Consider the following 27,295-nt stretch of genomic DNA (forward strand, 5'->3'; position numbering starts at 1 on the left):
TAACCCGCTGCACTACTGCCCGATGCCCATGAACAGGAATTCTTTGCTTAATTCCTTCTACTTCACAGACAAGAAAGAACAAAAGAACTGTAGAGCATACTATGTTAGAGAATCTGACTCCAATCTACAACAGAAATAGCTAGAGGAGGATAAGGCTTTCAAGATAACAGTTTTAAGTTCTTAGGATGGATCACAAAATTCAATACTCAATGCAATAACTGAGATACTATAAAGTGCTATAAGCAAATCCCATTTTGATCATATGCTTGCTAGGTTTTATTTCTTTCTCTTTTAAGCCAATAAAATTTTATCACTGACTATAGCACAACACTGTGACTGTAACATTGCTTTGATGGTATCCTTAAATATCACTTAAGGGGAGTCGGGCAGTAGCACAGCGGGTTAAGCACATGTGGCACAAAGCACAAGGACCGGTGGAAGGATCCCAGTTCGAGCCCCCAGGTCCTCACCTGCAGGAATTTTAACAACAATAAAACAAGGGCAACAAAAAGGAAAATAAATATAAAAAAATTTAAAAAGAAAAATAAGTAAATATCACTTAAGATCTTAAAAAGGCATGCCAAAATTTAAGAAAAATAACACATTAAAGAAGTTCTTGGGTGAGGTGGTGGAGTACTTGGTTGAGTGCACATGTTAAAATTCACAAGGACCCAGATTCAAGCCCCCAGTCCTCATCTGCAGTGGGAAAGCTTCACAAGTGGTGATGGAGTACTACAGGTATTTCTTTGTGTCTCCCTCTATCTCCCTGTCCTCTGAATTTCTGGCTGTCTCTATCCAATAAATAAGATTTAAAAAAAAGTTTTCTGTAAAAACTCCATCTCAATATATTTTCCTGTATTGTTTCAGAAATAACAAATTTATGATGCAATAAATAAAACTATTATTTTTTATTATTTAATTTATTTATTATTTATTCATTCCCTTTTGTTGTCCTTGTTGTTTTATTGTTGTTATTGATGTCATCATTGTTGGATAGGACAGAGAGAAATGGAGAGAGGAAGGGAAGACAGAGAGGGGGAAAGAAAGAGAGACACCTGTAGACCTGCTTCACCGCCTATGAAGCGACTTCCCTGCAGGTGGGGAGCCGAGGGCTCGAACCAGGATTATTATACCAGTCCTTGTACTTTGCACCACCTGCGCTTAACCCACTGCGCTACCGCTCAACTCCCATAAACAGAACTATTATTAACTCTTACAATTTATAGGTATATATACATCTTGGAGGCTGACAAATGGTCTATCATGATGTTATAAATAAATAACTGTATAGTTTTTATTACCAAATTAATGATATCACAAGTTATTGTGGTCCCCCAATCAGTTCTGTCAAATATATTTTCCAGTGCACTTGTTAAAGATGCCATGTATTTAAGTCAAAATGGTCAAAGAATAGCTTTTCAAAAAACAGTACAGAAGATTGCCATGTAAGCCTTATTCAGCCATACTAAGGCTGCTTCATTGAGTCTGGGAAAAAAAAATGGTACTAAAGAGTGAACGATTATAGTATTTAGTGGAAAGTTAATAAATTTAAAGAACAGTCAAATTAAGTTAAATTTGAGTCAGTTTTGGGGAAATTCTGACAGTGTTTAGGTTGATATAACACAAATCCAGAGTTACTGTTCACAAACAATTCAAAATAAAGGTTTATAATGGAAATGTTAACAAGTCATACTATTACAACAACACCAATGGTTTATTATACTACAACCAGGTTGTAGCTGATATGTACTTCTGATACTGACTGCTCAGAAAATTAAAGCTACAGAGTTATAAATATGAAGTACAAAAGCATGACTACAGCAAGCTAAACATTATAATTGTTAAAAAAAAAAAAAAAGAGATTTGATGTAACTTTTGTATTTATTTATTTTCCCTTTTGTTGCCCATGTATTTTTTTTTTTACTTTTTTAAAAAATATATTTATTTATTCCCTTTTGTTGCCCTTGTTGTTTTATTGTTGTGGTTATTGATGTCATCATTGTTGGCTAGGACAGAGAGAAATGGAGAAAGGAGAGGAAGACATAGAGGGGGAGTGGAAGACAGGGGGAGAGAAAGACACCTGCAGACCTGCTTCACCGCTTGTGAAGTGACTCCCCTGCAGGTGGGGAGCCAGGGGCTCAAACCGGGATCCTTATGCCGGTCCTTGTGATCTGCACCACCTGCGCTTAACCCAATGAGCTACCTACTGGCTCCCTAAAGCCTGTTTTCTAAAGAAAATAAACATGATTTAAAAAAAAATTTTAACACACACACTCACACTAGACCACCACTCCAGCACATGCTCTGCTTGGGATAGAACTCAGGACTTCACACAGTCAAGTCCTGTTCTTTACACCTCCCTAATAACTTGACTATTGAGTACCTTCCATAACAGAAATGTATCACCTTTATATGCTAAATTGAATACAAACATTACTTAAAGTATGGAATGGCTCAATTCTTTAAGGAAGAAATAATTTTAAAACTCTACAGTAAATGTTGCTGAGAAAACAAGACTCCATTAAAGTTGCTGGGGGTGATAGAGGGGAAGAAAAACAAGGTACTAGATAACAGAAAAATTTGATCAATCTTAGAGAATTCTTGACCTTATATATTATCATAGCTCTGAAACTCAGAGCAAAATTCCTATCTTTCAAATGCATAAATTCCTTATTCTAGTCATTTCCTTATTAGTAAGAGATCATGAGTATGAAAAACAAACAAATAAACAAACCAAAAATATTAGTGTTTGAAATTTATTATTATTATTTATAGGACAAGCTCAATTACTAATTGTAGACCTTTGTTACTTGTTTGTTTAGGAGCTTTGGAGGAACACTGAATGAATTTGTGGTCCATGAAGACACCAGAAGGAAAATAAATGTAGGTTGACTGTGGGAGCAGAAACAAAATGGCAAAATATTCATTTAGTATGGCTAGTTTGTCCCCAAACCAAACAAACCTAACTGAACATTTTGCTCCAAAAAGGTAATTAAGTGTCAACATTTAATTTAGGAGAAATTGAAGACAAAAATATTTGAAGCTAAAAAGGAAATCCTTGCATACTTGTGCAATTCTTTTTCTTGTCGCTGAAGTTCTGATGATAGCAAAACATTTTCCTTTTTTAGAGAATGGCATTCAGTTTCCAACACATTCCATTCCTTTCTCAGTTGCTCTAGTTCACCTAAAATAGTTCCAAAACCAGTCATTAACATAAGAACATACTTTCTATAATTATTGAGAAGATAAAGAACATACATTTCCCCTTTAAAACATGCAATTTTTACATGATTATCCTTTATTATCTTGTGTCTATACCTCAGGGAAGGTCCACCACCTTAAATTTGAGTAAAAAATTTTACCCACTTTTATAAGATTACAAATCTTTGACAAAGTTTAAGTAAAAAAATAAAAGTTAGATAATAAGTTTATGATAGAACTGAAATTATATTTACCTGCAGACATTTATCTACAGATATGATTAATATTTATAGTCCCAATATAAAAACACTGCTTTATAGAAGCAATGGCTATCAAGAGAATAGCCAGAATGGCTTATCTTGTTCAAGTTTACCGTCAAGAATTAAGAACTTTATGTAAAATTCATTTGCTCACTCTGTAGCCTTGTCGCTTCCTCTTTCTGCTGGTCCTCGCACTGCTGACATCTCTGCTGAAAACTATTTTGCAAACTCGTGATCTCTTTCTCATATTCAGATGCTGCTTTCCGCCACCGATCAAGCTCAGCTCGCACCTTCTTAAGTTCTTCTTGTAAAGAGGCAATGTCAGTGTCCCGTTCAGAGGCAACCTTTTCTGCTGCTTGATGAAGAAGCAAAATCTCATCTCGGGCACTAAGTAATTCAATTCGAGTGCTTGTGATTTCACTGTCCTTCTGCTCCCGGAGATTCTCAGTATCCAAGTGTAACCTCTGCAGTTGGGCTACAAGAGCGCGCGCGCGCGCACACACACACACACACACACACACACACACACACATTAACCATTTTATTAGAAATAAAAGAAGTGTCCAGTTACTACACAGCACAGGTTGCTGGAGATGTTTGTTGCTTTTGATTAAACTACACAAGCAATCTATAAAGATGTCAACAATAAGGAAGTGAGAAAAAGTCAAAATGGTCTCTACTACCCCCACCCCAAACACACACATGAATAAGTTCCAAATGTTCATTTGGAACTTATTCATCTAGATTTGTCTATGCATTTATGTGTGTGTACACATAATACATAAGCATTATTCTCTACCCTACTAGAGATGATCATCTTAAATACTATAAATAATAGTTTATAAAGCAATTCTCATTTTATTTGATTAGGCTGGATTCCTAGACACAGATTGTTTGATCAAATGGTAAGTATTAGTAAAATCTGATGTTCTTGATTCTATGTGCTATTCAAATTCCTTAAAGAACTAGTCAATTCCTTAATGCTTTTTCACAACTTCTTTAAAATTTTCTTCAGTCATTGTCAGTCTATCTTTACTGAATATCATATATTTATTTTATTATCACTGATATTTTCCATTACACTATATATCTCACACCTACTTTACTCCCAATCCTAGTAAATACGGAAGTACTGACTACATCAATGGATTGCTAAAATGAATGACTTTTACTTAGTCAAAGAGTTATATTTTTAGGAATATGGTCTTGTGCTCTCTTGACTTGAACTAGATATAATTTGTACAGATCTATACTGGTTCAAAAATAACAAACTAGCGTGGTTACTAGAAAATGAGAAAATTTAGGTAGATAAATTTCCCTAGGTATAAAATAGTTAATTAAAGTAAGAGGATTTAGGACTGGAAGAGGGAGGACTTATCCCATAAGTAAAGATTAAATAAAATATTAAGAGGTCAGATGGTATACCTATTTGAGTGTACATGTTACCATATGTAAAGAAAGACCTAAGTTCATGGCCCCACGCCCCATCTGCTAGGAAGTAAGCTTCATAAACAATGAAGCAGGTCTGCAGGTCTCTCTTTCTCTTCCCCACACCCCCTTAACTTCTCTCTATCTTATCAAATAAAAGGGTAGGGGGGAGCTGGCCACTGGGAGTGGCTAATTCATCACAAAAGAATCAGGCCCCAGCAATAACTCTGGTAGCAATAAAATAAAAATGAAATATTAAGTGTGTAAGAAGCACACAGTGTTTATAAAGGCTCAAAAAAAAAAAATCCTACATAGATCAGATGACTATGGTTTGTGGATAGAGTCCTGAAATAGACATGCTAGCACTAGGGCACTCGATGCTTAATTAAGATTGCTTTAAGACAAAAGCAGTACTATGGTATTATAGACCTCTAGAGAAAAAAAATGTCTATACAAAGTACAGGATGGATATAGATTTAAATCAGATTTATAGAAACTAATGGATGGGCCAAGTGGTGGCACACCTGGTTGAATATACACATTATAGTATGCAAGGACCCAGATCTAAGCCCTTGGTCCCCACCTGCAAGGGGAACCTTCATAAAGAGTGAAGCAGTGCCATAGGTATCTCTTTCTCTATCTCTCTTTCCTTCTTAAATTTCTTTCTGTCTCTATCTAAGACAAATAAATAACAGTTTTTTTAAAAAAGGAACTAATGAATAATGACATTAAACTATAATATGCTGACAGTTTTCAACTTAAAAACAAATGCCACCTGTCCCAGTAGTTTTAGTTTGACTATAACATAACTAAAACTTACAAGTAATTCAAGTGGCCCATTCAAAAACAATATGCCCAAAGACTGCCTTTTCTCTGGAAAAATATCATAGATATTATTCCATGTCTTCACATTTCTTCTGAATTTGCTTTGAGCTTCTTTAACATGTGATCACTAATATTTTCTCTATTTACCTCTCCAACTAAAAGTTTAAAATAGCACTGGTATCATTGTGACAATGAAAACTAATTTTACTTTAGGAATTTTACAGTGATGTATGGAAAACAAAGACCGCTCTTGGAATATTTAACAGTTTCAGTCCCATAAAACCAGGAGTTTCAGTTAAAAGAAAATTCTTGACAGCAGGGGTCTTTACAGCCATTTTTGTAATGACCCTGCAATAGCCTGCACAAAGAAAAAGCTAAGTAATATATCGGCAGGAAAAGCAGCCTGTATCAATGAAAGCAACAGAAAGACCACTGTCCTACTCCAAGTGTCATATATTTTGTTTCTGTGTAAGTATATTGTAAGTATTTAAAAAAAATGTCACCAAGTTTTGACACAGAACAGTTCAAATTTACTTGCTGCTCAAAGGCTGTCTTTGTAATTTTCACACAACCAAGAAGATATTTTGTCAAATCCATTATTTACATCCCTATTCTTCCCAATCTAAGTGTCCACTACTCTCTGTAACTTTGTGTTTTTTTAAAAAACCATCAAGAGCTCAGAGTCTAAGAAAGAACCAAAGCATGAAAAATGAGAAGCCTCTTTACTAGTTTTCTATTCCTTTTAAACCACAAAAGCAAAACCAGTTAATAAAAACTTCAAATAGCCTTGGGTGCTCCATACCTTGAAGAACTTGTATTTGTTTAGTGGATTCCTCTACTTGATTTCGATAGGCCTTTCTTTCTTCTTCCAAAAGAGCTGGAAAAATAAGGCAGTATATCTAATTTTATGAGTTAATGAAAGTATTTTGAATCGATCAGGTAAAAATTCCTAAGACATTCCTAAAGTTTAACAAGAAAATAAAAATTAGATAATATTAGTTGATTAGATAGAATTAGATAATTCAAAGATTTCAGAAGCACAAAACAATGGTATATAGTAAATGTATTAAATTGAGTAGTGGAGTGTTCTAGACTTTTGTATCACCAAAATCACATTCTGCAAACAAAAAGCATTACTGACAATTGTTAATCTGCACTTTGGGCTTAATTTTTTAAAAAAAAGACCTAAAAATCCTCATGTTTTATAACCAAGCATATAGTAGATACTAAGTAACTGCTGTTTGGCAAATATTTTTTTTATTATTCTTTAATAAATTACCTTGGATCCTCCAAAAGGTTCAAGCTAGTGAACACAAACTCAAATTTCTTCAAAAAGCAGAAAAGTATTTAAAAAAAAAAAAAAGTACAAGTAGTTTTAAGTCTCCTTGGAATGTGAATCTTCCTCTTGGCCAGTAAACTCATCTTAAAGAACAGAGGCATTTACTTTCTTTTTCTAGTTACTAATTGACTACAACCTGCTATTTGCTGTGTATGATACAGAAAAGTAAGCTCTAGAGAACAGCATATACTCCACTAGGCTATGACAGTACAGATAAGTTAGCAACTACTGGGTAGTCAGAAAAGTCATGACTCATTTTTTTTAATATTATTTTTTTATTTATTTTCCTTTTTTTTGTTGCCCTTGTTTTTATCATTGTTGTGGTTATTATTATTGTTGTTATTGATGTTGTTGCCAGGTAGGACAGAGAGAAATGGAGAAAGGAGGGGAAGACAGAGAGGGAGAGAAAGATAAGACACCTGCTTCACCGCTTGTGAAGCGACCCCCTTGCAGGTGGGGAGCCAGGGGATCCTTACACCAGTCCTTGAGTTTCGCTCCACGTGAGCTTAACCGCTGTGCTACAGCCCGAACCCCGTTATGACACATTTTTTATAGAAAAATACATGGTGACTTTTCTGACAATCCATAGAAGAAAAGTAGTTGGGCATTAAAAGATATACCATAACTTTGTCTTGTTCTTCCCAGTTTCTGATGAACACACTATAAAAATCAAAGAATATAAATTTCCCTTATCTGAGTAGCTAAGATTACATGTAATGGGAAAGTAGAAATGTATACACTGTTAGTATGAAGTGGAAGGACCTGCACAAGGATCCTAGTTCAAGCACCTGGCTCCCAACTTGCAGGGTGGGAGGGTCACTTCACAAGCAGTGAAGCAGGTCTGTAGGTGTCTTTCTTTCTCCCCCACCTCCATCTTCCCCTCTCCTCTCTCCATTTCTCTCTGTCCTATCCAACAGCGACATCAATAGCAACAACAATAATAGCTACAACAATAAAAAAAAAAAAAAAGGGAAACAAAAGGGAAAATAAATAAATAAATATTTTTTAAAAAACTTAAAAAAAAAAAAGCAAATGTCTCAAATCACACACCTAACAAAACTGTAGATCTTAAATAAGATAACATGTCTCTGGACTCTACATCTGGGGACCATTCAATCATGGTATGTTACTTCCTTTTCTCCTAAAAAATCAAAATAATCTTGATCTCACCTTGAAGTTCAAAGCATTTTTGTTTACTTGTTCTAGCTAGCTCCTGGGCTTCAATCAATTCCTTGCGAAGATGCTGAATTTCTTGTTTTGATTCAATTTCTGACTGTACACCCTGCAAGTCATCTGATAAAATATGTTCATTTTAAAAGCAAGAGTTAGTATTATAGTATAACTACAACCAAAGATTAGTAATTTGATGATTAGATACACATAGTTAAGCAACATAACACAAATGAGTTAAGTAACATTTAGAAGCAAATAATACTAAGCTTTTTAGTCATTTTACTCTGAAGAAGGAATACAAGTACAGTTAAATACATATTAGTAATTCATCACAACAGTAATATAAAATACATTAATATATACTACATTATATAATTCATGTAGAGTTTATATAAGGCTTCAAATTTAGCGATCTGGGAATAGTGCTATTTTTCTTTATCAATTTTGGTATTTCTTGATAATAAATTTAGAAATTTCACTTGGAACTTATCTGGAAATGGAAAAAAGAAATAAACTTCTCTCCCTCCAGCCATTTTTTTAAAAAAATTATCTTTATTTATTTGATAGAAACAGTCAGAAATTGAGAGAGAAGGGAGAGTTAGAGAGAGAGAGAGAGAGAGACACCTGTAGCACTTCTCCACCACTTGCAAAGTTTTCCCCTTGAATGTGGGTACCAGGGGCTTGAACCTAGGTCCTTGTGCACTGTAACATGTATACTCAACACCACCTCGCCCCTGCCATTTTTTATTTGTGATTAATAATGGTTACATGATGATAAGATTTAGTTCCACATCAAATCCACCACCAAAGTTCTGTACCCACCCTTCCAACAATAACCACTACAGTTCTCTAATCTTATAGAGAGTTTAAAAACAAACTTTCTGTAAGAAAAAGTATTTCTGGGCCGGTAAAATAGCATACTTGGACGGTGCACTGCTTTGTGACCCAGGATTGAGACACTGAAAAAAGCTTCAGTGATGAGTTCGCTCCCGAAACCCTCATCCATATCTAAACTGGTCATTATACAGGAATTCTAAGGAATATTTGGAGGGAAGTATTGAAATGTCTAAGTATATGTATATATTTTTAATTTTTTCTTTATTAATTTTAATGAGAGACCAAAACCTGATCACCACTCCACCATATGCAGTGCTGAAGGTGCCAGGGGATGAAACGCAGGACCTTACACATGCACTCTACTAGGTGACATAGCTTCAGTTCTGAAATGTTAACATTTCAAGAATCTGAATGAAGAGTATATAGATGGGGAGTTGGGTGGTAGCACAGCAGGTTAAGCGCATGTGGTGCAAAGTGCAAGGACCAGCATTAAGGATCCCAGTTTGAGCCCACAGCTCCCCACCTGCAGGGGAGTCACTTCACATGTGGTGAAGCAGCTCTGCAGGTGTCTAACTTTCTCACACCTTCTCTGTTTTCCCCATCTCTCTCCATTTCTCTCTGTCCTATTTAACAATGATGACATCAATAACTACAACAACAATAAAAAACGAGGGCAACAAAAAGGGAAAATAAAAATTAAAAAAAGAACACCTTCAAAAAAAAAGAGTATATAGAAGTCTTCTGGTTCTAAAACTTTTCTGTAAGTGAAATAATATTAAAAAGCTAGAGTGTTCTACATATATGTGCATATAAGTAAAGATGATGTCATGGAACATTGACTATTGAATCTAGGTAGTAGACATATATGACAGTTTGAAGTACTCTTTGACTTTCTTCATGTCTGAAATTATAATTTAAAAAGGTCTCTTGCAGAAGTCAGGCAGTAGCGCAGCGGGTTAAGCGCATGTGGCACAAAGTGCAAGGACTGGTGTGAGGATCCTGGTTCGAGCCCCTAGCTCTCCACCTGCAGGGGGATCGCTTCACAGGCGGTGAAACAGGTCTGCAGGTGTCTATCTTTCTCTCTTCTCTGTCTTCCCTGCCTCTCTCCATTTCTCTTTGTCCTATCCAACAACGATGACATCAACAACAATAACTACAACAACAAAAACAACAAGGGCAAAAGGAAACAAATAATTTTTTTTTTTAAAAAAAAGGTCTCTTGCAACACTAACACTAATGCCAACTATCTTCGAACAACTTATAACCACTTAAACCTAAATTCCATCATTAACTTATCTTGTCCTTCTGCATCCTACAACATTGTGAAACCAGAGCAATTCTCTCAGATCAAGAACCTGCAGATTCCCTATTATATCAAGTTCAGATACCTTTATCTGACTTTTAAAGTTTTCTCTAATTCAGTTATGATTTATTTTCCATTACTAATAAATTCAGATCTTATATTCTCTTTATAGCGAGTCCATGGATGCTTTCCTCACTTAGCTTTGCTCATCCATTCTCCTTGAATTTTATTTATTTGTTCATTTTTTGATAGACAATAATTGAGAGGGAAAGGGGAGAGAGACACCTGTATCCCTGCTTGACTAAATGTGAAGCTTCCCCATTATACTAGTTGCCTTCTTCTTCTTCCTCCTCCTCCCCTCCTCTTTTTTAAATACTTTATTTATTAATAAGAAAGATAGGAGGAGAGAAAGAAAGAACCAGATATCACTCTGGTACATGTTTTGTTGGGGACTGAACTCAGGACCTCATGCTTGAGAACTCAATGCTTTATCCACTGTACTATTTCCTAGACCACTATGCTGGGATTCTATAGGGGAATCAGAACATATGGTTACCTTTCATGGTTAACATAAGACAAATTAAAATCATCACCTTCCTTATCAGAAAAAAAAAATCTTCTTGTAAAAATAAACATTTTGATTAATAATACCATCATCCTTTTAGTCATTCAGGATCATATGTTAGATTTATATCTGACTTTCATTTCTTTTTTATATTCAGTTTCTCATGCTTATGGATTTACAATGAGATACTACAGGTTAGGTGATAAAGAAAGGAGAAGATCCTGAGCTAATTATTTTTCTCTTGTTTAAATTGCCATAGCAATCACCCTAGCTAAATGATTATTTAGCCTCCTAGCTGAGTGCCTCACTTCCAGTCTCTATCTGTCCATCCATCCATCCATCCATCCTCCCACCCACCCATCTCCTATAGATATAGATCTGATCATGAAACTTCTGTCTTAGAAGCCACTTAATTTTTTCAGTTACAGAACATCAAAGTCATTTAGTGAATTTTAAACTTGTCACACTAATGTTGTCTAGTTTGTCTCCACTATTTATTTTGTCTGAAAGGTTATCTTAAACTTTTATTTTTACTTGTTGGTATAATCAGGGCCTTATACATACAAATTGCACAGCTCCAGGCCACTTTCACAGAGGCAATGAGGAGATAAGGCAGTTGCTAAGCTTCCTCCACTGCCATAGCATCTTTCATGTGGTGCTGGGGTTTAAACCTGGGTCATGTGCATGGCAGTGTAGGCTCCTTACCCAGTGAGCTCTACCTTCAGTCCCTTAAGCTTCTCTTCTTATAGTTCTACTCAAAGGGGGGGTGGGGGGGTGGGGGGAGTGGGGGAGTACCCATCTACAGATATGTAACCTCTGAAAGACAACAACTAAAAATATAAAAAGGAACAATAATAGTGTCACACTGGAAAAAGAACAGTTCCTTAATAACACTTATGTAGTAGACCTAAGCATGCAGGTGGGTCTAGAATCTTGACCAGTTTCAGTATAAGTTCTTTGTCACTGAAATACAGTATGACACACTTTCAGGTTTATATGAAATGATACTTTTCCCGTGAAGTTCAAACTATCTTTCTTCCAAAACAAGCAAATGAAAAATAGTCATATGCCCTATTTTACCTTTCACCTAATGACGTCAAGCACCAAGAAGCAACTTACTGTCTGTACTTCTCTTATCATTGATTTTAGTAGAAACAGTCATTACAGATCTTGAAGCCACTGGATTGCCTGACACACTTCCCCAAAGAAAGCATGCATGAGTTAGATGTTACCTGAACTAAATTTTGGTTTGTTTTTTTTAACCTTTTTCTGGTTTCAAGCATGTAAAAATCTGTTGTCTGTACCATGATCTTTATTTCAATTCCAGAAGTTGCTTGAAGCAAATGATTGGTTGAAAATTATTACTATTTCAAGAAACACTACTATTTTTTAAAATTTTTATTTATTATTGGATAGAGACAGAGAAAAATCGAGAGGGGAGAAGGAGACAGAGATGGATAGATGCCTACAGACCAGCTTCACCACTTGTGAAGCTTTCCCTCTGCAGGTGGGGACCAGGGGATTGAACCCAGTCCTTGTGCACTGTAGTACACTGTAGTGTGCCACCGCCTGGCCCCCCAACACTACTATTTCTATCATTGTTTTACTGCCATCTTATCGTGAATAGTTACTTTATTTTCCTAGCCATAGATGACTAGCTGACAAAAGGTAACATATGGTAACTCAAAAAGCAGACATAAGGTTTAGTAAGAAAAATGAAGGAGTTACTTAAATGCTGCTTCTTTCTAGAGCTCCAAAGGCTAGTAATACAATGGCCTAATAATATATATTACCACTAAAGAGAATTTAGTTATCTTACTGAAACTCATTACAGACTACAAAGCATAACTAGATATAACAACATATAATCAACCCATCAGAAACCTAGTAAATGTCAGTGATTACACTACAGGACTATTAACTAGAAATGAGAATATTTCAGGGAGTCAGGCAGTAGCGCAACGGGTTAAGCACACGTGGCACAAAGCGCAAGGACTGGCTTAAGGATCCCAGTTCGAGACCCCACCTGCAGGGGAGTCACTTCACAGGCGGTGAAGTAGGTCTGCAGGTTATCTGTCTTTCTCTCCCCTTCTCTCTCCATTTCTCTATCCTATCCAACAATGGCATCAGTAATAACTATAACAATAAAAAACAACAAGGGTAACAAAAGGAAATAAGTAAATATTAAAAAAAAATGAAAATGTTTGCAGATAGATATCATGAGGAGATGAAAACTGTACCTATGTATCAGTAACTGTACTTTACCACTATCCTTCCCAATAAAATGATAAAAAAGTAGAAGGAAATAAAGATAAAAAAATAAATTAACTAGAAAGATGAGTACCAGATCATCTCACTCATGGAATGAAAGAAGCAAAGACAGTAAAGGTAAAACTTGAACTGGGGGGGGGGCCTGAGGTCCTGTTTCATGATGAATAAAGATTTAGATTCGGGGAGAGATTGTCTTCCAGTCACCTAACACAAGAAAATGAGTTTGTACCTATGTGTCAACAATTATACTATAAACCATTAACCCTTCAATAAAGTGTGTGTGGGAGTCGGGCGGTAGCGCAGCGGGTTAGTACATGGCGCAAAGCGCCAAGGTTCCACATAAGTATCCTGGTTTCAGCCCCGGGCTCCCCACCTACAGGAGAGTTGCTTCACAAGCGGTGAAACAGGTCTGTAGGTGTCTATCTTTCTCTCCCCCTCTGTCTTCCCCTCCTCTCTCCATTTCTCTCTGTCCTATCCAACAACAAAGATAACAATAGCAACTACAACAGTAAAACAACAAGGGCAACAAAAGGGAATAATTATTTTAAAAATAAAAGTGTGTGTGTGTGTGTGTGTGTGTGTCGGGATTAAACAGCTCTCTGAAAAGGAAAACAAGTGTATTAAACTACCACTTAATACTGGATGATCTCACAAGTGGAACTTAAGAAACAAAGACAGAAAGGAAAAGCACATGGTGAAACCTAGACTGAATATGGTGTATTGCACCAAAACAAGGGACTCTGGGCAAAGGAGGGGTGGGGATGGGGAGGGCACTCGGGTCTTAGTGCATGATAGTAGAAAAGAACTCAAAAGGTAAGAATGTTTTGCAGATATCTATTATGGGGAGATGAAAAACCTATGTACCTCTGTTTCAATAGCTGTACTGTAACCATTATCCCTCCCAATAAAATGATGAAAATTAGAAGAAAATAATAAAGATAAAAGAATAAATAACATTTAGGATTATGGTAACTGCCTCTTCAGCATAAAATCTCTAGAAAAATATGCTTAGAAGCTGGGAATATGTATTGTAGGGTGAGGGAGATCAGAAAATAGGCAAGTTTATAACTACTATCAAATGATAACACAACAAACTGGAGATTCTTTGAAGAAAATTAATAGTTTTACCTTATTCTAATCTATGTTAAATATAGTAATAAGTTCTATCAGAGACGCCAGGACACACACACACACACACACCAAACCTGCATCTTCTACTACTTTGTCCTTCATAACTGTGATCAATTTGAATTATTTTAAGCTTAAATATTTTTTGAAGCATTCAACATAGAATCATTTAACTTTTATTTTCTGTTACTTTCAGAAGCTATCATAGTTAAAACTTGGAACTTCAATTAACAAGTAGAACTAAAGGTGACTCTTAAAACTCGGTTCAAATTATAATAAAATATATTAAAGTACCTTTCAATAGAGACACTTTAGCAAGTGGTTCATTTAGGTCTTGCTCATCCATTTGGGCGTCTACAATGAGGGAAAAAATATGATCATGAATTCTACTCCGATCTACTAGAAAACTATTATTATCAAAATAAATCATTGCAATTAAACAGCTACTACATTTAAATAGTAGTTTTAACAATATGTCCAAGATTTAAAAGAGTGACTTGGTAAATGGAAACAGTGTTTTCCCCCAAACCCAAACTCTGAAATCTCCACCCTCATTAACCTGCATACCCAAATAGCTCAGTAAGTAACATTAATACCTGCAGATTTATAAACATCAGACTAACTAAAATTTACCAGTAGTTTTCAAAGAAAGCTAAACTCCCAAGTAAATTTTCTATGATGATGATGATAATAATAATAGTAATAATAATCTACTGCCTTTTAAAACTCTCTCTCTCTATATATATATATATATATATATGCATATATAAATGTATTTTACCTGTAGTGTCGTCACTACTTTTTTCCTTGCTTGGACTCAAAGTATCTGATAACTCAGATTCCTTTGCTTTTGCCTGGTTTTCTATGAAGAAAAAACAAAACAGTAGAATCTTGTCACATTTTAAATAACATTTTAAAAAACTGCTTCAAATATAAATATATATGTGTATTCTACGTCTACTGGTAACTAAAATACTTTCAAAATCAGCTGAGGTAAACGAATCTCTTACTTCTTTACATTCTAGTCCAAAATGGAATGCTGGTTATTACACACAGCTCATATTAAAGTAAAAGGGGGATTGTGCCTGCTGTGCAGAATGCTGAGGCTTTAGTTCAAGGTTATTCACTGTCAATTAGAAACAAAAATCAAGGGAGTCGGGCGGTAGTGCAGCAGGTTAAGCACAGGTGGCGCAAAGCGCAAGGACTGGCATAAGGATCCCGGTTCCCCCGGCTCCCCACCTGCAGAGGAATCACTTCACAGGTGGTGAAGCAGATCTGCAGGTGTCTATCTTTCTCTCCTCCTCTGTCTTCCCCATCTCCATTTTTCTCTGTCCTATCCAACAACAATGACATCAATAACAACAACAGTAATAACTACAACAATAAAACAACAAGGGCAACAAAAGGGAATAAAGAAAAAAAAAAGAAACAAAAATGAAGCAAGTTTTGAAAAAGTATTCAGAGAACTGCAACAAATAAAGTTAATTTCACAGGATAAGGCAGACAATGTATAAAAATGATGAAAGTAAGTAGCTCTATTATATAAAGACAGGAGTTAGGCTAAGTAGTAGTTATAATCATAATAAAACTAAAAGAAAAAGCACTTGTTACAACAGATCAAGAAAATATAACTGACCACACTGAGAAAAGGTCTATTTTTTTTTAAGTTTTGAAATTATTTGCGGATAGTATACTGCCTGATTTTAGTGAATTCCAAGCATACTTTTCAAAGAACAGCTCTCAAAATATCCTGTTAAATCCATTAATTTATTAATAAAGATTGGCAACTAATTATGTCCTAGATCCTCATCTATAATGATAAATTTGTGCATATACTATGGCATACACTGGAAAAGCATTTGTCGAAATGTTCATTTTACTGTTAATATTATAAAATCTCCCTTTGCCATCAGATTTCCCCCAGGCTTTACCCCTAAGGTCTTAGCTATAATATGGTCCTTGCATTAATTCACACATGAAGTCTATTTTAGTAAGGTCAGTCTTTTTACATGGCTGAGACATCCTAGGTTGTGATCTCAGCATTCTATTTGGTTTATTCACTTTGGTAGCTACAACTTAAACCCCGTCACTTCTGAAGGAGTCTTCACTTAGAGAGCATCCTTACATATACTCTATGTCATCTGATTTCCTTAGGAAAAGAAGTAGTGGTGGAATGTCCATTTACATTTTTGGTACATATTTCTATAAGCAGTACATTCAAGTGCATAACATGTAAAATAACTGTATATTTAGCAGTTCTATATGCTCATTAAAGAAATTAGATATACACACATAGAATGATATAAAAATTAAACATGATTAATTATAAAAGTATATGTAACAGGAATACTTGTTCATTATGAAACAAAAAATCTAAGATATATTTGAGTAAAAATAGTATCCGTTGAAGAAAGTATGATTATGATCTTCTTAAACAGCAAATAGGTACACATTAGTTATGGATTTTTAGTTGTATATATTTATTCATGTCTAGAAGAATCTACAAAAGAAATACTAAACAATATTTCTAGATATAGAACATGACATTTACTTTCTAACTTCACATAGCCATATACTGTAAAAAAGAAAAAAAAAAGAATCACTACAAATTGTAAACAACTACAACATGAGGCATTTTACATTTTAAAAGTAATCAGAAACATCCAAAACCACCACTTTTTACTAATTATTTTTATTCTCTGAATAATTTATTGGATAGAACCAAAGAGAAATCAAGAGGGAAGAGGGAGATAGAGAAGGAGAAAGAGCGACACCTACAGGACTATTTCACTAATTGTGAAAGGTTCCTCCAACTCCTGCAGGTGGTGTGTGTGTGTGGGGGGGGGGGGTTGAACTTGGGTTCTTGCACATTGTAATATGTGTGCACAACTGGGTGCACCACCAGTCAGCTCCTAAAAGTACTACTACTAGATATTTAACAAAATATCAAAATATGACTATCCCATGTAAAAACAACTCTAGAACTTGTAGTTGAACTTATGAAATGGGCAACAAATTCCAAAAAGAATTTTTTTTCTTACTATTTTGTTTTATAAAAATTTATCTTCGAAGACAAGGCCCTTAGCTTAGAGTTGAAGTCATGACTATGAAGGCTATTTGAAGTTAGAAAGTAAATGCCATGTTCCTCTATCTAGAAATAATGATTAGTATCTCTTTTGTAGATTCTTCTAGATGTGAATAAATATATACAACTATGGGAATACAATCTGTGACTTTGTGTATTCATCTCTGAATGTTCTACTTTAGATCACAAAGTTACAGTCTCAAGTAAGGGAGACTAATATACCTATATAAAAATGAAAAATTCTGGGGAAAGAGAAAGAAACATGAGAAAAATCAATACCCAATGATGATAATACTCAAGACAATTTCTTCAAGTTATTGATATAAAGCAGAATATGTTTTTAAAAGCATTACAGCTTAGAAGGAACTCTTCTATTTAGTGCGAGTATATTTGTGAAAAGGTGGGCCCACATTTTCCATTAAGATCTTAATAACCTGTATCTCCATGCGAACATGAATTTTTGCCTGTCTTGGTAACTGCTATATTCTGCACAGAATAGTACATAGTAGATGCTCCAAAAAGAGAATGATTGAAAGGAAAAGTCTATTTTGAGTAATGGAAGTTTCAGCAAGTCAAGTCCACTACTTCTGCATCCTGATATTATAGCTACTAAAACAGACAAACCACATCTACTAAAATAAAGTACAGAACATCACAAATGGGTGGTAGAGTACCTACTTTATGTCTGTCCATCTGCCAACATCTATTCTTGATGCAGCTATGATACAGCGAACAAACTTCTAACTAAAAACCACTACGGGGTGGTCTGGGAGGTACCAAAATAGGTAGCTAAGTATGTTTGCAAGTATGAGGATCCAGATCTGATCATATACCAGAGTGATCCTCTGGCTCATGTTCATAGAAAACTATGAAATTTATAAAAATAAATCATTATTGGGACTGGGAAATAGCTCACCTGGCAGAGCACACATTTACCAGATAAAAAAACTTGGGTTCTAGTTCCCAGTACTACATGGGAGCACCATGCATGGTACTATGCTTCATAGATGTGTTGCAGAAATCATCCCCAAACACAAGACCAGAGCCGGTTTTTGGTTAAAGAGAGGGGTTTATTACACCGGCGTGTATAGGAGACTCAGGATTATTGCAGGAAGTTCTCTCCATTACCTTGTCCAAGCACCCAGTTTTATTCTGTTACATTGCAGTTCCCCAGCCCCTCAAAGGGGGTGGAGGGAACAGATCAGATGGACTTATTTCATTATTTCAAAGTAAACAGGAAACAAAGGCAATCTTTCACATAGTTACAATACATGCAACTGATCCTTGGCCTTGGTGCAGGCAGAGATAGGGAAGCCTAGTATGTATCAGTCCCAGGCTAGCTGGATTCTTCCCTAGTTAGTCATCTTTATCTTCAAGCACTATAGCCTTGGCCTGCTGGCTTAGGTATGGAAGGGGAGGAGGGGTAGCAACTACAGCCACTGTTTTCATTGCTGTGAGGACAAGCACAAAGAAAACACAGACTTAGGCTATATGTCCCTACATCACAGAGGAAAAACAATTCTCTACCAGATATACAGATTAGAATATCTACATAGGGTAAATCAGGAAAGTGTGCACTGTGTTCATCTAGTTTCCTGTTTCAGATGGAGAAGCAGTGCTATGGTATCTGTCACTCTCTTTCCTCCCTCTGTCTCGATTTAAAACAGAAAGGCCCAGGGATCATGAAGACAAGAAGCCTTGGTGGTTAAAAGTAAAATTCACTACTAGCTGCTTTTTTCTGTATTAAGTAATCATTACAATAAACGTTGACAGTATGTAGAACTTAATGAAAGAACAGCTCCAAACCATTGTAAATTTTAGTACCAAAATTGTTCTAAGTTAGGAAATCAAGATGATAATTTTCATTGTTATATTTTGAGTAGGCATATCAATAGATAGGCAAAACAAACATGGTCAACGTCACATCACCTACTATGGGAACAATTACTTGGAAAGAAAAGATGACTGGAAAGAAAAGATGACTGGGACTAGGGTAGATGCTCAGTGAGTGGAATTCACCTTTCCTGAGTGGGGCTCTGGGTTTGATTCCTAGCACTATACCAGAGTTCCAAAGACAGAGATAGGTGAAACTCCATAGATGGCAGTGTTGTCTTGATGTCTCCCCCTTCTTGTTTCTTTCCCTTTCTCTCTTAAAAAGACTAACATTTGCTGCTGAACAACAGAACAGTGTTTCATATTTTATAACTACCATCTCATTAAATTCCCACAATAATCTTTTCAAATAACTTCAGTATCATTTGGAAAATAAGAAAGCAAACAAACTTAATGTCTTATTTTGTTGTTGTTGTTGCTTTAAGTAAGAAAGATACAGAGAACAATGCAGAGAGAACACCAGAGCACTGCTCAGCTCTGGTTTATGGTAGTGGTTGGGGTACATCACAATTAAGCTGTTTCCCAAGCCCAAGAAAGCAAACTAAATTAAGTTGCCTGAGGACAGGTAACTAGCTAGTGAATTCAATCTGGAGATGAATCCACTACTAAACGTGGAGATGAATACCAACTAAATTCTTTCTTCTATGTCCACCCCAAATCCTACTATAAACATGTAATGGCTGGAAGACGAGTTAGGCTAAAAACAGAAAGAATGCCTCAACCTACATTTTGCATTAAGTGAAATAAAACAGAAATACTAAGACTTGTTATAGCTGGCAATCAGCAGTTTCTAGCAACTGATATTCTCACTGCAGAATATAAAACATCTGCAAAAACATAACCAACAAAAGCATTTTAAAAAGTAAGATAATTAAAAATCTAATTTATTTCAGTTATCTAATTTGTTACCAGAATTAGTGTATTTCTCTGCATAGTAACTATTGAAATACTAGTAAAATGTTAACGACTAAGACAAAAATCTGAGTATATAATTTTTTTATTTAGAAAAATTTTTATTATCTTTATTTATTGGATAGAGACAGCCAGAAATCAAGAGGGAAGGGGGTAAAAGGGGGTGATAGAGAGGGAGAGAGACAGAGAGACACCTGTAGCACTGCTTCACCACTTGCAAAGCTTTCCCCCTGCAGGTGGAGACTGGGGACTCGAATCCAGGTCCTTGCGCATTGTAATTGTGAGCTCAACCAGGTGCGCCACTGCCCCACCTGAGTATATGAAATTAAAAAAATATAACTTGTAGCACTGCTTCACCACTCACAAAGTTTTCCCCCTGCAGGTGGGGACAGGGGGCTTGAACCTGGGTCCTGGTGCATTGCAACATGTGCACTCAATCAGGTGCAGCACCACCTGGCCCCATAGAAATTTGTGCATCTATTATTATTCATAAAGGATGTACTGTATTTATCTGTACAGATTCACTTGCTATAATTTAAGAATACTCTTAGTGATTGACACTTGTTTTCCTATGTAGTTTTTTTTTAATATTTATTTATTCCCTTTTGTTGCCCTTGTTCTATTGTTTTAGTTATTACTGTTGTCATCGTTGTTGGATAGGACAGAGAGAAATCGAGAGAGATAGGGAAGACAGGGAGAGAAAGATAGACACCTGCAGACCTGCTTCACCACTCCTGAAACGACCCTCTTGCAGGTGGGGAGACAGGGACTTGAACCACGATTCTTATGCTGGTCCTTGCACTTTGCGCCACCTGTGCTTAACCTACTACGCTACTGCCCAACTCCCCCTATTTAGTTTTTTAACAACACTGAAACTACCCTGCATGTTTGTCCATAATATTGTTCCTTAAGATGAAAATCCAAAAGTGAAACTATTGGATCAAAAAGCATGCTCTCTAAAAGCTTCAATACACAGTTTATACCAGGTTTCAAGGGTAATCAGTAAGACTGCAAAAATCTTTTTCAATAATGGCATTGCATAGCTTCAGACTAATACAATCTAATTCAGAATGCATTAAATAGAAGCACTAAAAGTAGCAAGCTACTTCTTTAATTAAAGAAAGCACTGATCCCCCCACCCAAGCTCTACTTCTATTTCAAAGCATTGGCCACTAAACTAATCTGAACAGGCATTTAAGCAGTGAAGTAAAAGCTATTTTAAAGTTTGTTCTCATCTCACTTTAATATGATGAAGTACATTGCCATATATACTAAAAATAGTTCACTGTTCTGAAACTCAATGCCTGTTTGCCAGAACAATATTAGTGATTCATATTCTATGCATTCTTTTCCCAAATATGGCATTTGCCTTGCATAAATCTTAGAATGAAAGTTAACAGATATTTGAAATAACTGTCCTTAAAAGAAAAAACAGGCAGTTATTTTCATAAAACAGAAACACTAATTATTACAAACTTTTATCTTTGTTTAGTAGAGCAAAATGGACTCCAATTTTAGTTTTTGTATCGGCATGTTATAATGAAAGTCCTAGAATAATAATGACTGTTTCACCAAATTTACTCACCCAACTTCCCTTTGTCTAAAAGTGATCTGACAGTAATGATGCTTTAAAACTTATATTTAGTCTGTGACAATTACAATGGAAATGAGTTAATAATAATAACAGCAACAAAAGAGGGGCAGAAAGAAAAAAATTAACAAAATAAACTGCTTTGGACAATTATGGGACTAGTCATTATAAAAAAACTTAAATGGCTATATACTTTTATTTAAATCAAATGCAGAATTTAGAAATTGCTGCATAAAAAAATTAATTAAAAAATTAATTAAATTAAATTAAAAAATTAAAAAATTGTCACAAGAAATGTTAAATGCATAATAACTCCCTAAGTAAAACGCTAAGCATTTTTTAAAGGTATTGTTTCATAAAAGATTTATACTGTGCTTGAAATTTTGAGATCAAAGCTGAATATAATGCTGGATATAAGACAGCAATTACAGCAGATCTTCAGCACCTGAAGAAACTTACTCCAAGTATTAATTTTCAAAACCTATATAATACCTATTTAAAAAGAAACTTTCAATTACATTATCCTTCTTAGATCTGAATTACCAACTATTTTACAGTATTATCAGATACAGTTAACTCAATGCCATTTTGTGAGCTATCAGAAATAAAATGTGACAACAGTATGATTTTTAAAATGTACATCAACCATCATCCAAAAGAGTAAAAAACTCAGACAATATTTCACAGAAACAGGAGAACAGACATACCTTTTGAAAGCTTTGTCTCTTCTACCACTTTGGTTAGATGCCCCTCGACAATCAGCTTCTCTGCCAAAGAAAATAAATGTTAGTAACAAAGCCCAAACAAAGCAGTACTCCTCTGAGCTGGGCACTGTAACACATTCCATGACCAAATTTAAAGATGATGGCATTACTCCCATGACTAGACTTGGGAACACGAACACACACACACTTAAAAGAGAACTAAAAGAACTTGAACTATAATAGAGCAGTCAGCTTAATAAAGAAATCTCAGGATAGGATGACAATATGCATTTTATTTTTATCTTGTTTTAGAAGTTAGATTTTTTTTTTTTTTTATATCAGAGCACTGTTCAGCTCTGGTTTATGGTGGTGCGGGGGGTTGAACCTGGGAAAAGTTAAATCATTTTTAAAAGGACTCAGGAGAAAAAAGTCTAAGAGGGTATTTTATTTAAATAAGGAGATAAAACAAATTATGTTTTTGAATAGTTAGCTACCCACTATTTATCCAATTCAGTATATGTTTCATTAAAATGAGCCCTTTTAGAAAAGCTAATATTGAAAAAAAAAACATTTTAAAGTGTTTTGTCTTATAGGGGGAATTATCTTTAAATATATAATGTAGATCTGAAGTCATACTTTCACACCCAACATTTCACTTAGTAGGATAGTTTATCTAGTTTGTATATTCCATATTTAACCCTGTGTGTCAGCTGGTTGTCTTCAACTTGCACTTCTATAGTCTGTGAAGTAATTTATCTATTCTTACTTTTCAACTTATTGAATTTGGCCTATAGCTACCACTAATCTACTCCTCGACAACCATAACCTCCTAAGTGACAAATCCCTTAGCTCCTTAACTTTCATTTTGTACAAGATCTTTGCTGTATATGACAAAGTCTCCTTTTAAAAAAATGAATAGAGAATTTTAAAACGCATCAGTCAACAAGACACTTATATGTCTTGTATATGTACTTTATAGTAAGCTGTTCTATACATTCTGATTTACTCCACCCCCTATTCCTACATTTAAACTCCTAGAAACAACTTTCAGCTGTTAACCATTTTTCTAATATTTACACTTATACTTCTAAATAATTTCTTGCTATTTTTTCCATTTGAGACATTTACTGAATCTCTTAGAGATGATTAGATTCTTATATTCTATATTAGTTACATTTCATTCATTTATAAATATTTGTTATGACTATTATTTACATTAGTTATGAAGTAGACCATGATCTTCTTTTACAATATTTTGTATTTTGTTTTGTTTGCGAGTCTACTTCACATACCACCCAAGTTCTTATAAAGCTAAAAAGCTCTCAATATTGTCAACTATCAGGTGAGCTAACCCATTATAGGTATCTCTCCCTCACCCAAGAACTTTACTCTTCCTACACTCTAGACATTATCCTTTGCAAATCTTCTCCCAGTTCCAAGGTCTTTCTGTTTTAATGTAATTTATTTTCTGATAATTTCCTGGAAAAGGTTAGATAGAAGATAAATGACAGGGCTGGGTGGTGATGCACCTGGTTAACTGTACATATCACCATGTACAAACTGCAGGGGGCATGCTTTATGAGCAGTGAAATAGGAATTTTGAAAGCATTTCTTAAAGTTTTCTAGTTTAAACTAGAGGGTAAGTGTAATGCCAATCTGGTTCCTATCCCTTAGTAAGCAGAAGAAAGACATTTTGTGTTCAGCAATGCCTGGTTTACCTGTCCATTTTGGTCACTCAGGAGAACTAAACAATCTAATTCCCTACCATGGAAAATGATTCATGACTGGTTCTAGCCAGGGCAGATTTTCAACACCTCTCTATTCCACTACCTCAGAACCATACTTGTAGGCAACAACATAAGATGATAAAGCCTGAGTTAGCTTAAATCCCTAAGTAAGAATGTGTTTGCTCCCTCACCATGAAATATGAATTTCATTTATGGATATGAATGAAAAATGCATGCAGAATTAAGCCACTAAGATTCCAAAATTTATAAGTACACAATAATTTGTTTTAATATGCCCTGTATGAGATTTTTTTTATTTCTCCATGGAAGTTTTCAGAATCACATCTTCATCCCTGTTATTCATAATCCCAGTATATGGTCTTTTTTTTATTTATTTATTTATTTATTTATTTATTTATTTATTTATTTACTTTACCTCCAGGGTTATCACTAAGGCTCGGTGTCTGCACCATGAATCCATTGCTCCTGGAGGCTAATTTTCCCCCTTTAGCTTCCCTTGTTTTATCGTTGTTTTGGTTATTATTGTTGTTGTTACTGGTGTCGTTGCTGTTGGATAGGACAGAGAGAAATGGAGAGAGGACGGGAAGACAGAGAGAGGGAGAGAAAGATAAGACACATGCAGACCTGCTTCACCGCTTGTGAAGTGACACCCCCTGCAGGTGAGGAGCAGGGGGCTAGAACTGGGATCCTTATGCCAGTCGTTGTGTTTTGCCCCATGTGCGCTTAACCCGCTGCGCCACCACCCAACTCTCGGGTTTTTTTTTTTAAGGTAGAATTCATGTAACATAATTAATTTAAATTAAAAAAAATTATTTACATTAAATAATTCACAAACCTCTATTAAGTTCTAAAACACTATCCCTCTTACTCATTAAGCATTCACTTCCGGGAGTTGGGCGGTAGCGCAGAGGGTTAAGTGTACGTGGCGCAAAGGACCGGCATAAGGATCCTGGTTTGAGCCCCCATGTCCCCACCTGTGTGTGGGGGGAGTTTGATTCACAAGCGGTGAAACAGGTCTGCAGGTGTGTATCTTTCTCTCCCCCTCTTCTGTCTTCTCCTCCTCTCTCTCCATTTCTCTCTGTCCTATCCAACAACAATGACATCAATAACAATAGTAACTACAACAATAAAACAAGGGAAACAAAAGGGAATAAATAAATATTTTACAAAATTTACTTCCTGGAGCTGGGTGGTGGTGCACCTGGCTGACTGCACACTTGTTACAATGCGCAAGGACCCCTGTTTGAGCATCCAGTCCCCACCTGCAGAGGGAATGCTTTGCAAGTAGTGAAGCAATGTTGCAGGTCTCTGTCTCTTCTTATCACCACCTTTCCTCTTGATTTCTAGCTGTCTCTATCGAATAATTAAAAAAAAGATAATAATAATAATAATAATAATAGAATTTACTTCCTAAGGGGGTGGGCAGTGAATACCTGGTAGAATGTGTTCATTACAGTGTGCAGGGTCCTGGGTTCAAGCCCCAGATCCCCATCTGCAGGGAAGAAGCTTCACAAAAGGTGGCTGGATCAGTGCAGATGTCTTCCCAACCCTTGTCAATTCTTTTTCCAAAACAGATTTTAAATTTTTTTTGAATAATTTATTTTGCATTATCAAATTTCCCCCTCCTCCACCACCAGCTATCATTTTTTTTGTTCTCTATGAATACCTTTCTGGGTTTTTCATATACGTACAATCACATAGAATGTGGCTTTTTGTATCTGGCTCAGTGTGTGGTCTTTTAAAATACATTATGTTGAATATCCAGTACAGTATTTCGGTTTAGAAACCATGATAATTTCTACTTCTTTATCTTATTTCACTGATAAGTTCTCTTTTCTTCTTCTCTTTAATTTTAAGGAACTAAAAATAATTTGTATTAGATTTCCAGAATAAATCACCCAATTTTCTTAAAATTCTCCTCCTTTATTTCTTAGGGGGAGGAGGGAAACCCTGTTTCTTTTTCATTGTTTTCTGGATTTCTTCTCAATGTCCTCTTCTAATCCCCCTATTGATTTTTTAAAAAAATCTAGTATCATATTTTTAGTCTTCAAGAATTTCAATTGCACTGATTCTTTAAAATTGTATCTTTATCTTGTTTCAATCACTAAACAGCTTTCTGAAAAAACTGTTTTAAAAAAATGTTTTCTACTTTGGACATTTTTTCCTCTGGTTATATTTTTTTTATTTAAGAAAGTATTAATTAACAAAACCATAGGGTAGGAGGGGTACAATTCCACACAATTCCCACCACCCAATCTCCATATCCCACCCCCTCCCCTGATAGCTTCCCCATTCTCTATCCCTCTGGGAGCATGGACCCAGGGTCATGGTGGGTTGCAGAAGGTAGAAAGTCTGGCTTCTGTAATTGCTTCCCCGCTGAACATGGGCGTTGACTGGTCGGTCCATACTCCCAGTCTGCCTCTCTCTTTCCCTAGTAGGGTGTGTCTCTGGGGAAGCGGAGCTCCAGGACACATTGGTGGGGTCTTCAATCCAGGGAAGCCTGGCTAGCAGTCCTATCCAACAGTGACATTAATAACAACAATAGTAACCATAACAACAATAGTAACCATAACCAACAACCTCGGTCCTATCCAACAGTGACATCAATAACAACAATAGTAACTATAACAATGATAAAATAAGGGCAACAAAAGGGAAAAAAATAGCCTCCAGGAGTAGTGGATTAAATAGCCTCCAAGAGCAATGGATTCATGTTGTAGGCACCAAGCCCCAGCAATAACCCTGGAAGCAAAATAAATAAATAAATAAAAAACATTTTGATATATCCTAGATTGGACAACTAACTACTCTAAGAACAAAGAAATAACATTTCTTTCAATGCATGTTTAAAAAATAGCTGACAGGGTTGGTCTGAAGACTTAAAAAAAAAGCAACCTTTTGAAACTCAATAGTTGCCCTATATGTATTGTATTTACTGTAGACTGTTAAACATTAATCCCCCAATAAAGAAATTAAAAAAAATAGTTGCCCTATAGTGGAGACATTAACTACTATGAGTAGGGAACCACAGT

General features: G+C 35.5%; 1 protein-coding gene across 36 annotated transcripts in view; it reads right to left on the reverse strand.

Annotated features, from left to right (window-relative positions):
* SLMAP (sarcolemma associated protein) overlaps positions 1-27,295 on the reverse strand; it is a 148,472-nt gene that overhangs the window by 11,463 nt on the left and 109,714 nt on the right. For 21 of the 36 annotated variants that reach the window (XM_016187299.2, XM_060203060.1, XM_060203046.1 and 18 more), the window contains 7 exons: positions 22,519-22,578; positions 15,112-15,192; positions 14,625-14,684; positions 8,224-8,346; positions 6,517-6,591; positions 3,616-3,936; positions 3,067-3,184 (listed from right to left, as the gene is read on the reverse strand). In XM_016187299.2, coding sequence (XP_016042785.1) covers positions 3,067-3,184; positions 3,616-3,936; positions 6,517-6,591; positions 8,224-8,346; positions 14,625-14,684; positions 15,112-15,192; positions 22,519-22,578 — 838 coding nt within the window. The remainder of the gene's footprint in view (positions 1-3,066; positions 3,185-3,615; positions 3,937-6,516; positions 6,592-8,223; positions 8,347-14,624; positions 14,685-15,111; positions 15,193-22,518; positions 22,579-27,295) is intronic. The other 15 variants (XM_060203063.1, XM_060203064.1, XM_060203061.1 and 12 more) reach the window with 3 other exon arrangements.

This window comes from Erinaceus europaeus, chromosome 12 (assembly GCF_950295315.1).
Source record: "Erinaceus europaeus chromosome 12, mEriEur2.1, whole genome shotgun sequence".
NCBI classification, from domain to species: Eukaryota; Metazoa; Chordata; class Mammalia; order Eulipotyphla; family Erinaceidae; genus Erinaceus; species Erinaceus europaeus.